At 43.8% G+C, this 14,608-nt stretch overlaps 1 protein-coding gene across 1 annotated transcript; it reads right to left on the bottom strand.

The window, feature by feature from the left end:
• Nucleotides 1-4,516: 4,516 nt before the first annotated feature.
• On the bottom strand, nucleotides 4,517-4,855 carry LOC132223470 (radiation-inducible immediate-early gene IEX-1-like). Its single transcript, XM_059678643.1, has one exon. It carries the CDS (start codon nucleotides 4,853-4,855, stop codon nucleotides 4,517-4,519), a length of 339 nt encoding a protein of 112 aa, XP_059534626.1.
• Between the last annotated feature and the right edge of the window lie 9,753 nt (nucleotides 4,856-14,608).

The raw sequence follows: 14,608 nt of genomic DNA, 5'->3' as shown, positions 1-14,608 counted from the left end.
ATGGCGATCACCGGCTGAAGGCAGCCTTTGCCCACCCCCCAGCTCTCACCTGCCGCCTGGGTTGCAGATCACCATTCTTCAGTCCTTCCCCTTTCACCTCCCAGCATTGCGGCTACGTATGCAAATTAACCGCCATCTTTATTGGTGGTTAACCTCTATCTTGGCTGGCAGTTAATTTGATTAGCCAATGGGAAGGGTAGCAGATGTATGGCTAATTACCATGTTTCTCTTTTATTAGATAGGAGATATATATATATATATATATATATATATATATATATATATATATGCCAGGGACCATCACATTCAAAACAACCAGACAACCGAACAGGCTGAGTGGGGCGACGAGGCCAGCAGGGGGTTTAGTGAGGGATGACCAAACTGAGCAGCAGGCTATATGGGGCAACCATGCCGGCAGGTGGGGCAGTGAGGGGTGACCAGGCCCACAGAAGGGGGCAGTGAGATGCAACCAGGCAGGCCGGGGGGCCTGAGGGGCAATCAGGCCATTGGGGGGTCAGTTGGGGGTGACCAGGTCAGCAGGTGGGGGGCAGTTAGGGGCAACCAGGCTGGCAGATGGGGGCGGTGAGGGGCAACCAGGCTGGTGGGGGGCAGTTGGGGGCAACCAGGCCTGCAGAGGGAGCAGTAAGGGGAAACCAGGATGGTGGGGGGCGGCAGTTGGGCATGACCATGCTGGCGGGGGAGGCAGTTGGGGGCAACCAGGCCGGCAGAGGAGGCAGTTAGAGGTGATCAGGCAGATGAGCAGTTAGGAGCCAGCAGTCCAGGATTGGGAGAGGGATCCCGGATTGAAGAGGGTGCAGGCTGGGCTGAGGGGACCCCCCCCCATGCACGAATTTAATGCACCAGGCCTCTAGTCCTATACTAATAAAAGAGAAAAATGGTAATTGGCGTACAACCGATACCTTTTTCATTGGCTAATCAGCGAGATATGCAAATTAACTGTCAGCCAAGATGGCAGCTGGCAGCCAGGCAGCTGAGAATAGGAGGCTTGGTTGCCCCAGCGATGGAGAAAGTCTAGGATCCCCGCAGCTGCGGGGCTCTGAGCTCCTGAAGCAACAACTCCAAAAGATACAATGTTTTAATTATAGAAGCTAAAAGATGGCGGTTAATTTGCATACTCAGGCTCCAAGCAGAGCGAAGCCAAACAGCCCTGAAGCAGCAGGGCAGAGAGGCCTCAGGGCCTGGGATCAGCAGAGCCGAGAGGCCTCCCGGCCCCGGTGATCAGCGGAGCCGAGAGGCCTCCCGGCCCCTGTGATCAGCGGAGTCCAGAGGCCTCCCGGCCCATGATCAGCGGAGCCGAGAGGCCTCCCGGCCCCGGTGATCAGCGGAGCCGAGAGGCCTCCCGGCCCGGTGATCAGCGGAGTCCAGAGGCCTCCCGGCCCCGTGATCAGCGGAGCAGAGAGGCCTCCGGGCCAGGGATCAGGGGAGCCGAGAGGCGTCCTGGCCCTGGGATCAGCGGAGCAGGGAGGCTTCCCAGCACCGGGATCAGTGTGACAGGGTGCGGAGCTCTAACCCTCTGATGGGCCCTGCTCTGTGCATGACAGGAGTGGCGCTGCAACCTCCCTATGGACCCTGCCTTGAGTATGCCAGGGGGTGGTGCCCCAACCCCCCAATCAGCCCTACCCTGAGCATGACTGAGGGTGGCATCACAACCTCCCAATCCGCCCTGCTCTGTGCATGACAGGAGGCGGGGCCCCAACTCCCCAATGGGCCCTGCTCTGAGCCCGACCAGGGGTTACACCTAGGATTAGGCCTGCCCTCTGCCACCCAGGAGCAGGCCTAAACCAGCAGGTCCTTATCTCCTGATGGGTCCCAGACTGTGAGAGGGCACAGGCCAGGCTGAGGGACCTCTTCTCCCAACCCCGAGTGCACAAATTTTTGTGCACCGGGCCTCTAGTAGTTAAATAATTTACATTTTAAAATTTCTTCAGACATGTACATTTGTGATTTCTGTAACAACTTGAACAAGTTTTTAACTCTCAAAATTAATTAATTTTACTTTCATTTTCTCTGAAGAACTTCTGAAATAATAAATAGGTTTCCTCTAACATTTAACAATAGTGTGTACTAGCAGTATTTAGGCGATATGAGGAATAGTTCTGTGTTTCTTTATTGATTACGATATAACATATGTGTCCTTATCCCCCCATTGCCCTCCCCAACTCATGCCCTCACCCCCCTGGTGTCTGTGTCCATGGGTTATGCTCATATGCATACATACGAGTCCTTTGGTTGATCTCTCCCCCTAACCCTAACCCCCACCCTTCCCTCTGAGGTTTGACGTCTAATTGATGCTTCTCTGTCTCTGGATCTGTTTTTGTTCATCCGTTTATGTTGCTCATTATAATCCACAAATGAGTGAGATTGTGTGATATTTATCTTTCTCTGACTGGCTTATTTCACTTAGCATAATGCTCTCCAGTTCCATCCATGCTGTTGCAAATGGTAAGAGTTCCTTCTTTTTTACAGCAGCATAGTATTTCATCGTGTAGATGTACCGCAGTTTTCTAATCCACTCATCTGAGTTCCCTGTCAATGTTGGAGATTAAACCCTTTTAAAATGTCATGGACACATCTTTAAGGAAATCATCAAAAAAAGAAAGCACACGCAAATAAAATCGCCACTTTGCCCCGGCAGGGACATGTTGCCGACTACCGCTCCTGCCAAACAGCTAAGGCTTGCTCCTTACCCTGGCACCCAGCCATTTATGCCACATGCTCAGACTCCACTCCGAAGGGCGAGTGGTCCCGTTTGTGTGAAGGGAGTGGGTAGTTTGCTGGCATTCCTTAGGAAAGGAAAAAATATGGAGGTAGCCATTTTTTATTCCCCTTGCCCATCCTCTCTCAGCAATCCTTACTCCCCCATGAAGGCCAGTGGCCATTTTCCCACCTGACAGGGGAGAGTCGGAGGGGCAGGAAAATGGGAGCTGAGAAGAGAGGCAGGGGCCTAGCCGCCATCCTTATCCGCTTTGGGGTGGTGACAAGCCTCCCAGCTGAGCTGAGCGTGCCTCTCAATCTTCCAGCAGGCTGCCTGACAGGATGGCTGCTCTCAGTTGAGATCCTGCCTAGAGACATATCTGGAAAAGACATCTTACCCAAATTCTTAGGGTCTGTGGTTGCTCGTTTGGAAAGCAAAGCCATCTCCTCGTCAGGATTTAACTGCACCACCCACTGAGCAGGCTGTGCACCCCATGGTGCCCTCTCAGGTCTTGCTGGGGCCTTTACCAGACTCATCGGCCAATCACAGTCTCTCCCTTCAGTTGCTAAGGCCCAAGGGGTGGAGCCTGGCGTATTCCCCTTCCCAGGTCTCCAATCAGGAATTTGACTCACACACAAAGACTCGCCCACTTCTTTCCAGCTCTTTCTAAAAGCAGTCTTTTCTGTGCATCCACTACCTAGTCAGTTATGACTTTTTTCTGACAGCAAATCAAGTTTATTTGAACATAAAACATACCGCGTGACCCCACAGCCGCCCTCTGTCAGCCCCCACCTCTCAACCCATAAACGTCCCTTGGGGGGAAACTTTGAGGAGATAGAAGGCCAAGAAGTGTGTAAAGTGTATATTTGTTTTCCCCCCATGTCCCGCGTGGTTCAGGGTTCAGGATCTGGAAGAGGGGCCGGCCACAAATGAAAGAGAACAGACAAGAGATAATTTGGAAATTGGGGGGCCAGGCGAGAGCCCATCCCAAGAGGATGGACTATGCTTGTGCTCAGGCCTCGCCATCTTTTTATTCAGTTTGGGATCCACCCATAGCCCTTAGGCAGGCGAGTTCCAGTAACAGGCAGACTATCTTATCAGCAAGTATTTACATGATAATAGATGGGGAAGTTGCTCCAGCTACCATTGTCTGGACTAAATAGTGGGTGCATAGCCCTGACCTTTGCCAGGGCTTCAAGGGTCACCAGCCTTCCGGGCTCCTTGTCCACACCTCTCTGCTAGAGAAGACAATAAGTGGTTTCCCACAAAGGAGCTCATTCCCAATGGTCCGTCCTCCGGAGCCTTCAAGAGTAGACCCAGGGAGTTAAGATACTGGAGGACGGAGGCTGTCACCCCCTAAACCTATGACCCACCACCGTCCTTGACATCCAGTCTAGGCGCCCTCCAGCCAGTCCTCTCTATTCTCTCTCACCTCCCTGGGTTCTAGGCACCTCCACCAACCCCACCAAGCTCCATAAATAGACCCCCATGTGCAGCAGCGAGAATGTCTCGCACCTTTGCATAAGTTAAATAAATATTACATACCCCCCATCACCTAGGTAAATACATAAATACATGTAAATATTAATTAGGAGCAATGAGACATAAATTAATGCCGCTCTCCTTCCCCCATAGGCCTGGCCTGGCGTGTCTGCACTTGTCCCATCCAGGCTCGGGCTGGCGGTTCCCGGGTAAGTGTTGAGAGTTGCCTCCTGAATCCCAGTTTGGGATGCGCTCTTGCACACTAGATACTCCTAGTGTTTATTTCAGATTCTTGTTGGGGGTTGTGGGGAGTCACAATTAGAAGGCAGCCGTGTGTTCCTGGAGAAAAGTTCCGAGATCCATAGCATTGTTCGAGGGCTCTGCTGTCAGATTAAGGGGCTTGAGGGCTGCGGGTGCAGGAATGAACATGAGCGACACAGCACTGGGGGCATCCTCTGGGGCCAGGGCGCCCTGTTTCTTCAGCGTCAGGTCTGGCAGAAGACGATGGTGAGCAGGAGAAAGAGGAGCCTTTTGGCAGGATTCAGATCTTCGGCAGGCAGCTGGCGCCAGACCACTTGTGGGTAGAGGATCGTAAGGCTGGGAGGCACTGAGGCACATGGTGGGGATCACCACTGGCTCAAAGAGAGGGTCAGACATGAAGATCTCAGCACCAGTACTGGAGGACAATCATTGTAGGGAGGGAGCTTCAAGAGCGACACATGGTAGCTTATCCAAGAGTCTTTCATAGCTCTTAGAAGAACCCATTCTACTCTTTGCTATTGGCATTCTTGGCGAATAAAACCTTAATTCTTGATGTGATGAACGGATTCTCTGCTTCTCTCAAATTCAAAGAGCTACCACAAATCTTGCAGTGAGGGTCCATCCACAGGCTTGCAGTACCACATACTTTCTGATTATGTAATCTTTCTGAACTTGTTTATCTGTGTGTGTGTGTGTGTGTGTGTGTATACTTAGGGTTTTCTGCATGCAAGTTCATGGCATCTAAGAATAGAGTTTTACTTCTTGCTTTTCCATCCGGTTGCCTTTTTCTCTCCTTGACTAATTGCCCTGGCTAGAATTTCCAGTGAATTGTTAAATAGGAGATATCCTTGACTTGTTTCTGATCTTAGCAGGGAAACTTTCAGTCTTTCACCATTAATCATCATTTTAGCTATGGGGTTTTTGTGGATGTCTTTTATGAGGTTGAAGAAGTTACCTATCTCCCTACCCCCTTACCTCTGAGGGGGAATGACCATGAATAGTACCTAAGACATTTTCTTGTTTGTTTGTTTGTTTTTTAAGATGTTTTTAACAAACTATATTATAAAAGGCCTGTGGCCCTAACTCTATAACGACCGAAGATGGGAGCGGGTGGGGTGGGCGGGGCAGGTGGATGGGACTGCATGATTTCTCACGCTGGGCTTCTAGTTTGATGATAAGTATCAACAGGCTTTATTCTTCTAAAACATAGTCCCTGTGATTTCATAGTCCCTGTGATTCCATAGTCCCTGTGATCCCATAGTCCCTGTGATTCATAGTCCCTGCTGCTTGCCACCTACACCTACCTCCAACATAAGGTCCGAAATATTTTGTGGCATTAAAATGACTTAAAAAGGCCCTAACCGGTTTGGCTCAGTGGATAGAGCGTCGGCCTGCGGACTGAAGGGTCCCAGGTTCGATTCCGGTCAAGGGCATGTACCTTGGCTGCGGGCACATCCCCGGTGGGGAGTGTGTAGGAGGCAGCTGATTGATGTTTCTCTCTCATCAATGTTTCTAACTGTCTATTCCTCTCCACTCCTCTCTGTAAAAAATCAATAAAATATATTTTAAAAATAAAATAAAATGACTTAAAAATTATATTTGGTCACTGGTTAAGGCTGGAACTATAGTGAGGCAAGTGAGGCATTTGCCAGGGGTGCAAAATTTAAGGAGACACCAAAAATCAAGTGATCAAGATAAATAATATTTTAAATATTATTTTAAATATTTAAATAATATTTAAAATATTATTATTTAAAATTTTTTAAAATAATATTTTAAAAAATCAAACGGACAAAGTACAGCCAGCCCTCTGGCTGGTCACCTGTTTTGGGGGGAAAAAAATTTTTGAAGTAAAGGAATTAGAGTGAGGCAAGGCTGTACAAGTACAGAGTCTGACTTGGCCTTTTTTGTTGACATTCATCAAGGATTGTTCTTGCATTGATTTTTATTTTTGAAAGTATTGTATTAAATATTTTTATTTTGAATACTAAGTTTTTTTATGCTTCCTTAAATTTTATGCCTGAAGTGAGTGCCTCGCTTGCCTTACTCTAGCCCCTGCCCTGTCACTGGGACCTTGAATGAGGGGACTATTCCCAGAAACGAGGGGAATTTATAGCACTTAGTTAAAACCTATTGCTTCCTGCCCTTTGTGTTGATTTTACTGGTGTTTTAGCAGCTGCCTATAGAGGTAAAACAAACAACAACAACAAAAAGTAAACTGATAAATAGCTAAAGCAATTGGTTTTGTTCAAAATTCAGAGAAATAAGGGCCACAGTTGCAGAGTGGTGTAGTTTCAAAAATTTAGTGGTTGTATGACTTTGTGCAAGTTGCTTTATCTCTTACAGCCTTAGTTTCATCAACAGAGTACAGTAGGATCTGCATCATAGAGTTTTTGAGGATTAAATAAGCTAATAAGACAGGTAATGTGCAAAAGAGTTGAATAAATGTTTGCTATATGTCCTTCAGAAAGTGAGTCTAAAACCTCTCTTTAGGGTAGTTAGAAATTTTTAATTTTTTAATTACAGTTGCTATACAGTATTATATTAGTTTGGTTATATAATATAGTGATTAGATATTTATATAACTTATGAAATAAGTGATCTCCCCCGTAAATCTTGGGTAGCTAGCAATTTGACAAGCTGGAGTAGATACCTCCTTTCTCTGGATTTATATATCGAACTTTAGCAATGGTAGTAGACTTGAAAGAATTGAAATAACATCCCATTAAAAGGTGGATTTTAATAGGAAATAATGCCAAGCTCTGGCAGGCTGAAGGGGCGGGGGGTGTTTGATGTAACCTGGATAATAGCAGATTCAAGGGATTCAGGAGGCACTGTCATTAAGTAGCTTATTACAGCCATGAGGATATTGGAGGGTCTGATTTGGCTCAAATCATATGTGAAAGACTGAGGAAAGATGTTGAACAGAGTACAGTAAGTTGGAGCTTCTGTATGAGAGTAAAAATTCATGTAATCATAGGGTTGTAAAAAATCTTTAGAGGTCACTGTTTCACGCTCTTAAACATAAATTCCCTACTAGTGGCTCGGTGCACAAAATTCGTGTGTGTGGGGGGGGTGTCCTTCATCCTGGCCTGCACCCTCTCCAATATGGGACCCCTTGAGGGATGTCGGACATCCCTCTCGCAATCTGGGACCGCTGGCTCCTAACCACTCACCTACCTGCCTACCTGATTGCCCCTAACCCCTCTGCCAGCCTGATCGCGCCCCCAACTGCCCTCCCCTGCTGGCCTGATCACTCCTAAATGCCTCTGCCTTGGCCTCCACCACCATGGCTTTGTCCAGAAGGAAGTCGGATATCCAGAAGATGGCCAGTCAACCCGATCTAATTAGCATATTACACTTTTATTAGTATAGATATCTATATTTATAACATTTCAGACAAATGAGAGTCCAGGTTTTGATCTTTTCAGGAGAACAAGTAAAACTTTTGAGTTAGTCATTAAAAGCCCTTCCAGTTTGAGCCAAGAAAAATGCATCATGAAGAGTAAATACATGTTGTTTGTATGAGATGATGAGAAATCCATACTTTTCCAATAAATTTCCCCATGTTTTTACTAAAGTGAAACTCTTACCTTTAAAAATAGGCATCTTTGTCTTTGGATAACTACCCATGTAAATTAGAAAAGCAATTTTATATTATACCTACATTATTTTATATTCTTTATATACATGTTATTTATATTATATTGAATAAAAAATATTACTTCCATTTTAATAAGAGGTAGTAAAATAAGAAAAGGCTCTACAAATTTCTGTTTTTGTCCGTAGTAAACATTCCCAAAACGTTGTTGTAATCTCTTTTTAGAAATAAAAGGCAAAAATAAGACCAAAATTGGAACTGGCAACAGTAAGAATTTAATGGGAACTGCACTTCTGTTTACCACTACCAGCTAAAAGAGAACAAAAGTACTGAAGTTAGACAGAGAGGAACCCCTTTGTGCTTGCTAGATGTATTGGATCATAGCCCCATAAATATTTATGGAGCATCCACTCTGTATTAAGCATTGTGCTAGGCACTTAGGACACATGAACTATGGTCTCTTCTCAAATAACTCATAAATCTAGTTGGAGAGGCAGCTAAGTGAATATGTGCAATTATATGTGTTCAGGAAGCATGTATAGTCATTCTCTCAGAAATTGAGGGGAACCAAAGTCACTTTTTTTTGAAGTATTTAAAAAATGACAAAACTGTGTTTATAAAAATTGGGATGTATTTTAAATGTTCACAAATAATAAACTAGTGAGCTTATAATTTAAAAACCCGTGTTCTAAAATATAAAGCAATATAATTATACTTTTCACAAGAAAATTAATGATATAATTTATATGAAAATTAATTATTCATATGCTACCTTACACAGTCTAATCTATTTTATTTTTAAATGTGTTTTTGTTGATTTCAGAGAGAGGAAGGGAGAGGGAGAGAGGGATAGAAACATCAATGATGAGAGAGAATCATTGATGGGCTGCCTCCTGCGTGCCTCCCACTGGGGATTGAGCCTGAAACTGGGGCAAGTACCCTGTGCCCTGATTGGGAATTGAACTATGACCCCTTGGTCCATGGGTCGATGCTCAACCACTGAGCCACATGGATCGGGCTGATCTGTTTTAAACTGTATGAAGGATGTTGTTTTTCTTCAATCCTGACAATATACTTCTGAGACTAAGTATTTCTAACTTAGGTCAAAAATTCAAATTTGAGTTTCTTTGGTGCGATCTGGGCCAAATGGTTCTCCTTGACATATTAGCTACGTGTTTTCTTGATGGATTCAGTGAAGCATATCACTACAGAGAGTAGCATGAATAAAGCACCATGTTTTTGTGATAATATTCCTGAAAACTAAGGGAAAGGGCATGAGAATCTGGGAAAAGGTTGATTGTTATATTAAGGACACTTTCTTCATAACCTTATAGACTATGTTGAAAGGGTCCTTACCCAAGTTCAGAAGCATTTGGTTTCTCTTCCCTATGAAGAGGCTGAACAGCAATTGAATTTCATCTCTAAATCATAGCTGGCAAGACCTTTGATTTTTAGCTATGTGTATTATACAATTCCATTACAAATCAAATGGTGGTCTCTGAAATTACAAAATCCAGAAATTAAAATTGTGCATAATTTTACTTTTTAAAAAAACCTGCAACACATTGCAATACTCTTAAATAATTGAAATATTTAAAAAGTAATTTAGTTTTTTAATAAGTTTATTAATGACCATTAGTTTGAAAGTTCAAAATCTTTGGCACTTCTCAGGTGTTTTCTCAGATGTGAAGCCATCTAATATTAATTTTGTCCCACTTAACATACACACCTGTATACTTAAAAGGGAAAATTACTCAAAATAGAAAATTAAGTATTTTTTACAGGTTACATGCATACACATGAGAAAACCTTTTAGTGTTTCAGTAGCTATTAAATGTCAATTCAGCCCTGGCCAGTTTTGCTCAGTGGATAGAGCGTCAGCCTGCGGACTCAAGGGTCCCAGGTTCGATTCTGATCGGGGGCGTGTGCCTTGGTTGCGGGCGCATCCCTAGTGGGGGGTGTGCAGGAGGCAGCTGATCGATGTTTCTAACTCTCTATCCCTGTCCCTTCCTCTCTGTAAAAAATCAATAGAATGTATTTTAAAAAAAAGTCAATTCAGTTGAACTAAAATATTTATTATTAAACAAGTGAGAATAAAATATAGCATTAACTAAAATATAAAGATAGAAAAAGGCCTAGAATCACCCTGAGCCTGGAATGGAAACATTAACCGGGAAAGTGCTGATCCCTCATTTTACAAATCAGAAAACTGAGCCCAGAGAGAGGAAGTGATAATACCCAGAGTTGCCTAACAGCAGAACTGGGATTACAATATAAATCTCCTGAACATGGAAGATTTTTAAAGTCATGTTAAGATTTTCAAGTGTTATACTATAGGTCAGTGGTTTTCTACCCTGGCTGTGCATCAGAATCACCTTGTTACCTAACAGTCAAATAAAGAACCATTTAGAAAAAGAATGAAAGGAATTTCATAACTGAATTCATTGATACTTTCACTTAGGCTATATTGAAGTTTTGTTGCTGTTGTTTTTAGACTCATTGTATATTTTTATGTTGGGGGCATAGATATTGTTTCATAATTTTATATTTTCCAGTTACTTGTCAATTTGAAAATTTGTGAATTTTATATTAAATACTGACGACATCCCAAATACAAGGTTTATTTTCAGAAAATCTAGCACAGAATGGATGTTTAAGTTTATGTAGCTGCCTGGCTGGTGTTGCCCAGTGGTTTGATTCCCAGTCAGGGCACATGCCCAGATTGCAGGCTCAGATTCGATCCCCAGGAGGGTGTGTGTGGGAGGCAACCAATCAATGATTCTTTCTCATCACTGATGTTTCTATCTCTCTCTCCCTCTCCCTTCCTCTCTGAAATCAATAAAAATATATTTTTAAAAAGATTATGTAATTGAAGTATATCTATATTCTCCCCTTTAAATCTGAAGCACTTTCAGGTTTAAAATTTCCTACTCATATGATTTCAGTTAGTATTTTAAATACAGATGTCTGGACCCTGCATTAGTTTAGATGAGTTCTGTGCCATAAGGCTTGTCCTGAGATGACACCATGTCAATGTTCTAAGCACAAAGAGAAATAGAATAGTCAGCATTTGGCAAAAGGTGAGGTAACAGATCTGTGTTAGGTAGAGCTTTTCTACTTTATTGGGAGCCATGCAGAACTTGACTTGGAAAAAAACCAAACATTTGCTTTTACAGATTGAATGTTGTATTAAATGTGCCCATCATTCACTTTTTCTTTTTCTTTTTTTTTGGGGGGTGGGGGGTGGGGTTGCCTGTGGTCAAGATTAGTCCAGACTAGAATTAAGGGTTATTTTTTATGTATTTGCTTTTTAGTTTTTTATTGATTTCAGAGAGGAAGGGAGAGAGAGAGAGAGAAAGAGAGAGAGAGAGAGAGAGAGACATCAATGATGAGAGAGAATCATTGACTGGCTGCCTCCTACATGCCCCCCACTGGGGATGGAGTCTGCAACTCGAACATGTGCCCTTGACTGGAATCGAACCCTGGACCTTTCAGACCGCAAGCTGATGCTCTATCCACTGAGCCAAACTGGCTAGGGCCATCATTCACTATTTCTTTGGCTATCCTCCTATTGTAGCCTAGGCAGCTGTATAGTTTTTGCTAAAATTAGTTTCCTTTAAAATGTGGACTTTCTAAAGACAGTGAAATGAGATAGAAATAATTAGGTAACAGAAAAGATGGTGGCTTCCTTTCAAATAGCTGTACAGTGATAATATAAATTGTCTTTCTATTTTAAAAGCATTGATCAATTTCCAGATTTCTATGTAAGTCATATAAATGTCTAATCACTATGCACATATGCAAGGGTCTTTCCACAACTACTAGGGTTCAGGAATCTGGAGAAGGGGCTGTATATAAATGAATAGCTAGAGACTAGACAAGAAATATAAATTTGGAAGGCATGTTTGAGGAGCCAGGGGAGGCTTAGCTCTAGTGACTAATCTCTCCGAATGTCCAGACCCATGGCTTTTTATTCACACATTTTGCCCTTTAGCACAGCAGATATACATATCAAAGGTAAGGTTGGTAAACAGTCAGGTTAGGGCAGTGGTCGGCAAAATGTGTCTTGGCAAACTGCAGCTCACGAGCCACATGGGGGTCTTTGGCCCCTTGAGTGTGGCTCTTCCACAAAATACCAACTTCTGCGCATGGGCCACGAAGTTTCAATCGCACTGTATGTGCGCGCCCGCACATGGTATTTTGTGGATGAGCCACACTCAAGGGGCCAAAGAGCCACATGTGGCTTGGGAGCCGCAGTTTGCCGAGCCGCAGATTGCCGACCACTGGGTTAGGGGAATTGCCTTCAGCTGTTCCAGCAGCAGGTAATAACATGCAGATTTTCAGTCCCGCTGAAATTGTCCTTTCAACCTTTTGAGGACTTCTCGCATTTATTATGACCTGCTGGACTTAGCCTCCAGCACACACACCTGAAACTAATATCATGTTGAATGTCACCTGTAATTGGAAATTTAAAAAAAGTATTTTCCTGATTTCATGTGATACCTAGCATATTGCCAAGCACATAGAATGCTCGTTATTAGTCCTCATTACAGAGGGGCCTTGACTTATGAGTTTAATTCGTTCTGAGACCGAGCTCATTAAGGAGCTCGTTAACTCAAATTACTCTGTCAACTCAATGCAAAAAATCGGCGGAGAGACAGCTGGTATCTCCAAAAACTCGTTAGTTGGGACACTCATAAGTCAAGGCCCCCCTGTACTTATGCCTTAGTTCCTATGCCTTATTATATATATCAAGGTACTGCCACTCAAGGCTTTTCAACATCTACCTTATCTAACCTGTCCTCACAGAACTCTGTAGCACTAATCTTCCAGTGTCTGGCTAAAGCTGATATTTTCTATGAATATACTTTATTAATTCCTGAGTCCAAGCTTTTTTTGTGTTGTTTGTCTTTTCTGGAGCACCGGAACCTTTTCCCTCATTTAAATTGTCTCCACCTTACCTACCTCCACCGCAAGGATTTTGCCATTGTTCCTGTACACAGTAGTTTGTCTTTTCTCTGCAGTCCTGGAGAATTTAGTTTCTATGTTCCTCAGTTGGCACTTAATCATATACAGGCAATTCCCATCTGGCAAATGTGTTGTTATATTCTGATACTTCATTTATATGCCAGCTGTTGGATGTATAAAGAATTTCCTCCATAAAAACAATATTATAAAGGATGAATAGTTTTCTAGGACATTGCACAAATGTCTATTTGGTGTACTGATATTTGGGTTACAACAATCATTTATAAAATATTTTATGCAATAATGTATTACAGGGTGAAACTGAGAATTCTAGGAAAGCATCCCTCATGCCATAGGTCTAACATCTTTCTATGGGGTCCTCCTCACCCGTTCAGCCTCATTTCATTGGTAACCTGGGTGGTTCAGTGAGAATGCTGTGAGCTCTGGAGTGTCAATGAAGAGAACTGAACCTCTGTAAGTTTAAGAAAAGACATTTTTTTCACTTGGGCCAAACTGAGGACAAGCCCAAGAGCAGAGCTCCAAGAAGCCTGGAAATGGTGCTCTGACTTGGAAGAGTGAGAGCTGCTTATGTAGTTAGAAGAGTGAGAGACAAATATATAGCTAGTGTTTTAGACATTGATTTCAATTAGGGTACATACATTTCGATAATTCGGAGTTTTATATTAAATGGAGAGAATGTACAGATAACGTTGGGTCATCGTGCCCCCTTGGCATCAGGGAGGCTGAGGATAGATTTGGAAACACTTATTCTTCAAGGCAAACTTTCTATCAGGATGCAGACAGAACAGGCATTGCTTTGTATAATCATTTATCTTTAATGTTGAAACTGTTGAAAATTATACGTGGTTATTCCTGTGGAATGTGCCTGGTAAGGAATTTGAAGGGCTCTATATTCTCTTGGTTACTGATTTTTAGTTAAAGCGGTTAAAACACCCTTTCTTTCTCAGGGGAAAGCTTTGTGTTTACAAGGATTTGGGTAGAAGAGGGTGAGGCTGTGGAGGCCCCTACAGTCAATGTTCCCTTTGGATCTGAGGTGGGTAAGAAGAGGACTTCCTGTTTTTCTTTTTCTTTTTCTTTTTCTCTGATACCACCTTAGTCTAAACTATTATCTCTTCAGGCTTGGACTGTTGCAACCCCTCTGCCTACCCCAATAAACTAGTCTTCCTTTTTATAGTCTTACTAGTGGCCCGGTGCACGAAATTCATGCACGGGAGGGGAGGGATGGTGTCCCTCAGCCTGGCCTGCACCCTCTCCAATCTGGGACCCCCTTGAGGGATATCCTACTGACAGTTTACAGGGATCAGGCCTAAACCGGCAGTCAGACATCCCTCTCACAATCCGGGACTGCTGGCTCCTAACTGCTCACCTGCCTGCCTGCCTGATTGCCCCTAACCACTCTGCCTGCCAGCCTGCTTGACCCCAACTGCCCCCCCGATGGCCTGCTTGCCTCCAACTGCCCCCCAGCCACCTGATCACCCCCAACTTACCCCCCTGCCAGCCTGCTCACCCCCAACTGCCCCCCCGCCAACCTGATCAACCCCATACCCCCCCCCCCACTG

This window comes from Myotis daubentonii, chromosome X, assembly GCF_963259705.1.
Source record: "Myotis daubentonii chromosome X, mMyoDau2.1, whole genome shotgun sequence".
NCBI lineage: Eukaryota > Metazoa > Chordata > Mammalia > Chiroptera > Vespertilionidae > Myotis > Myotis daubentonii.
This window is presented reverse-complemented; position numbering and strand designations above follow the sequence as displayed.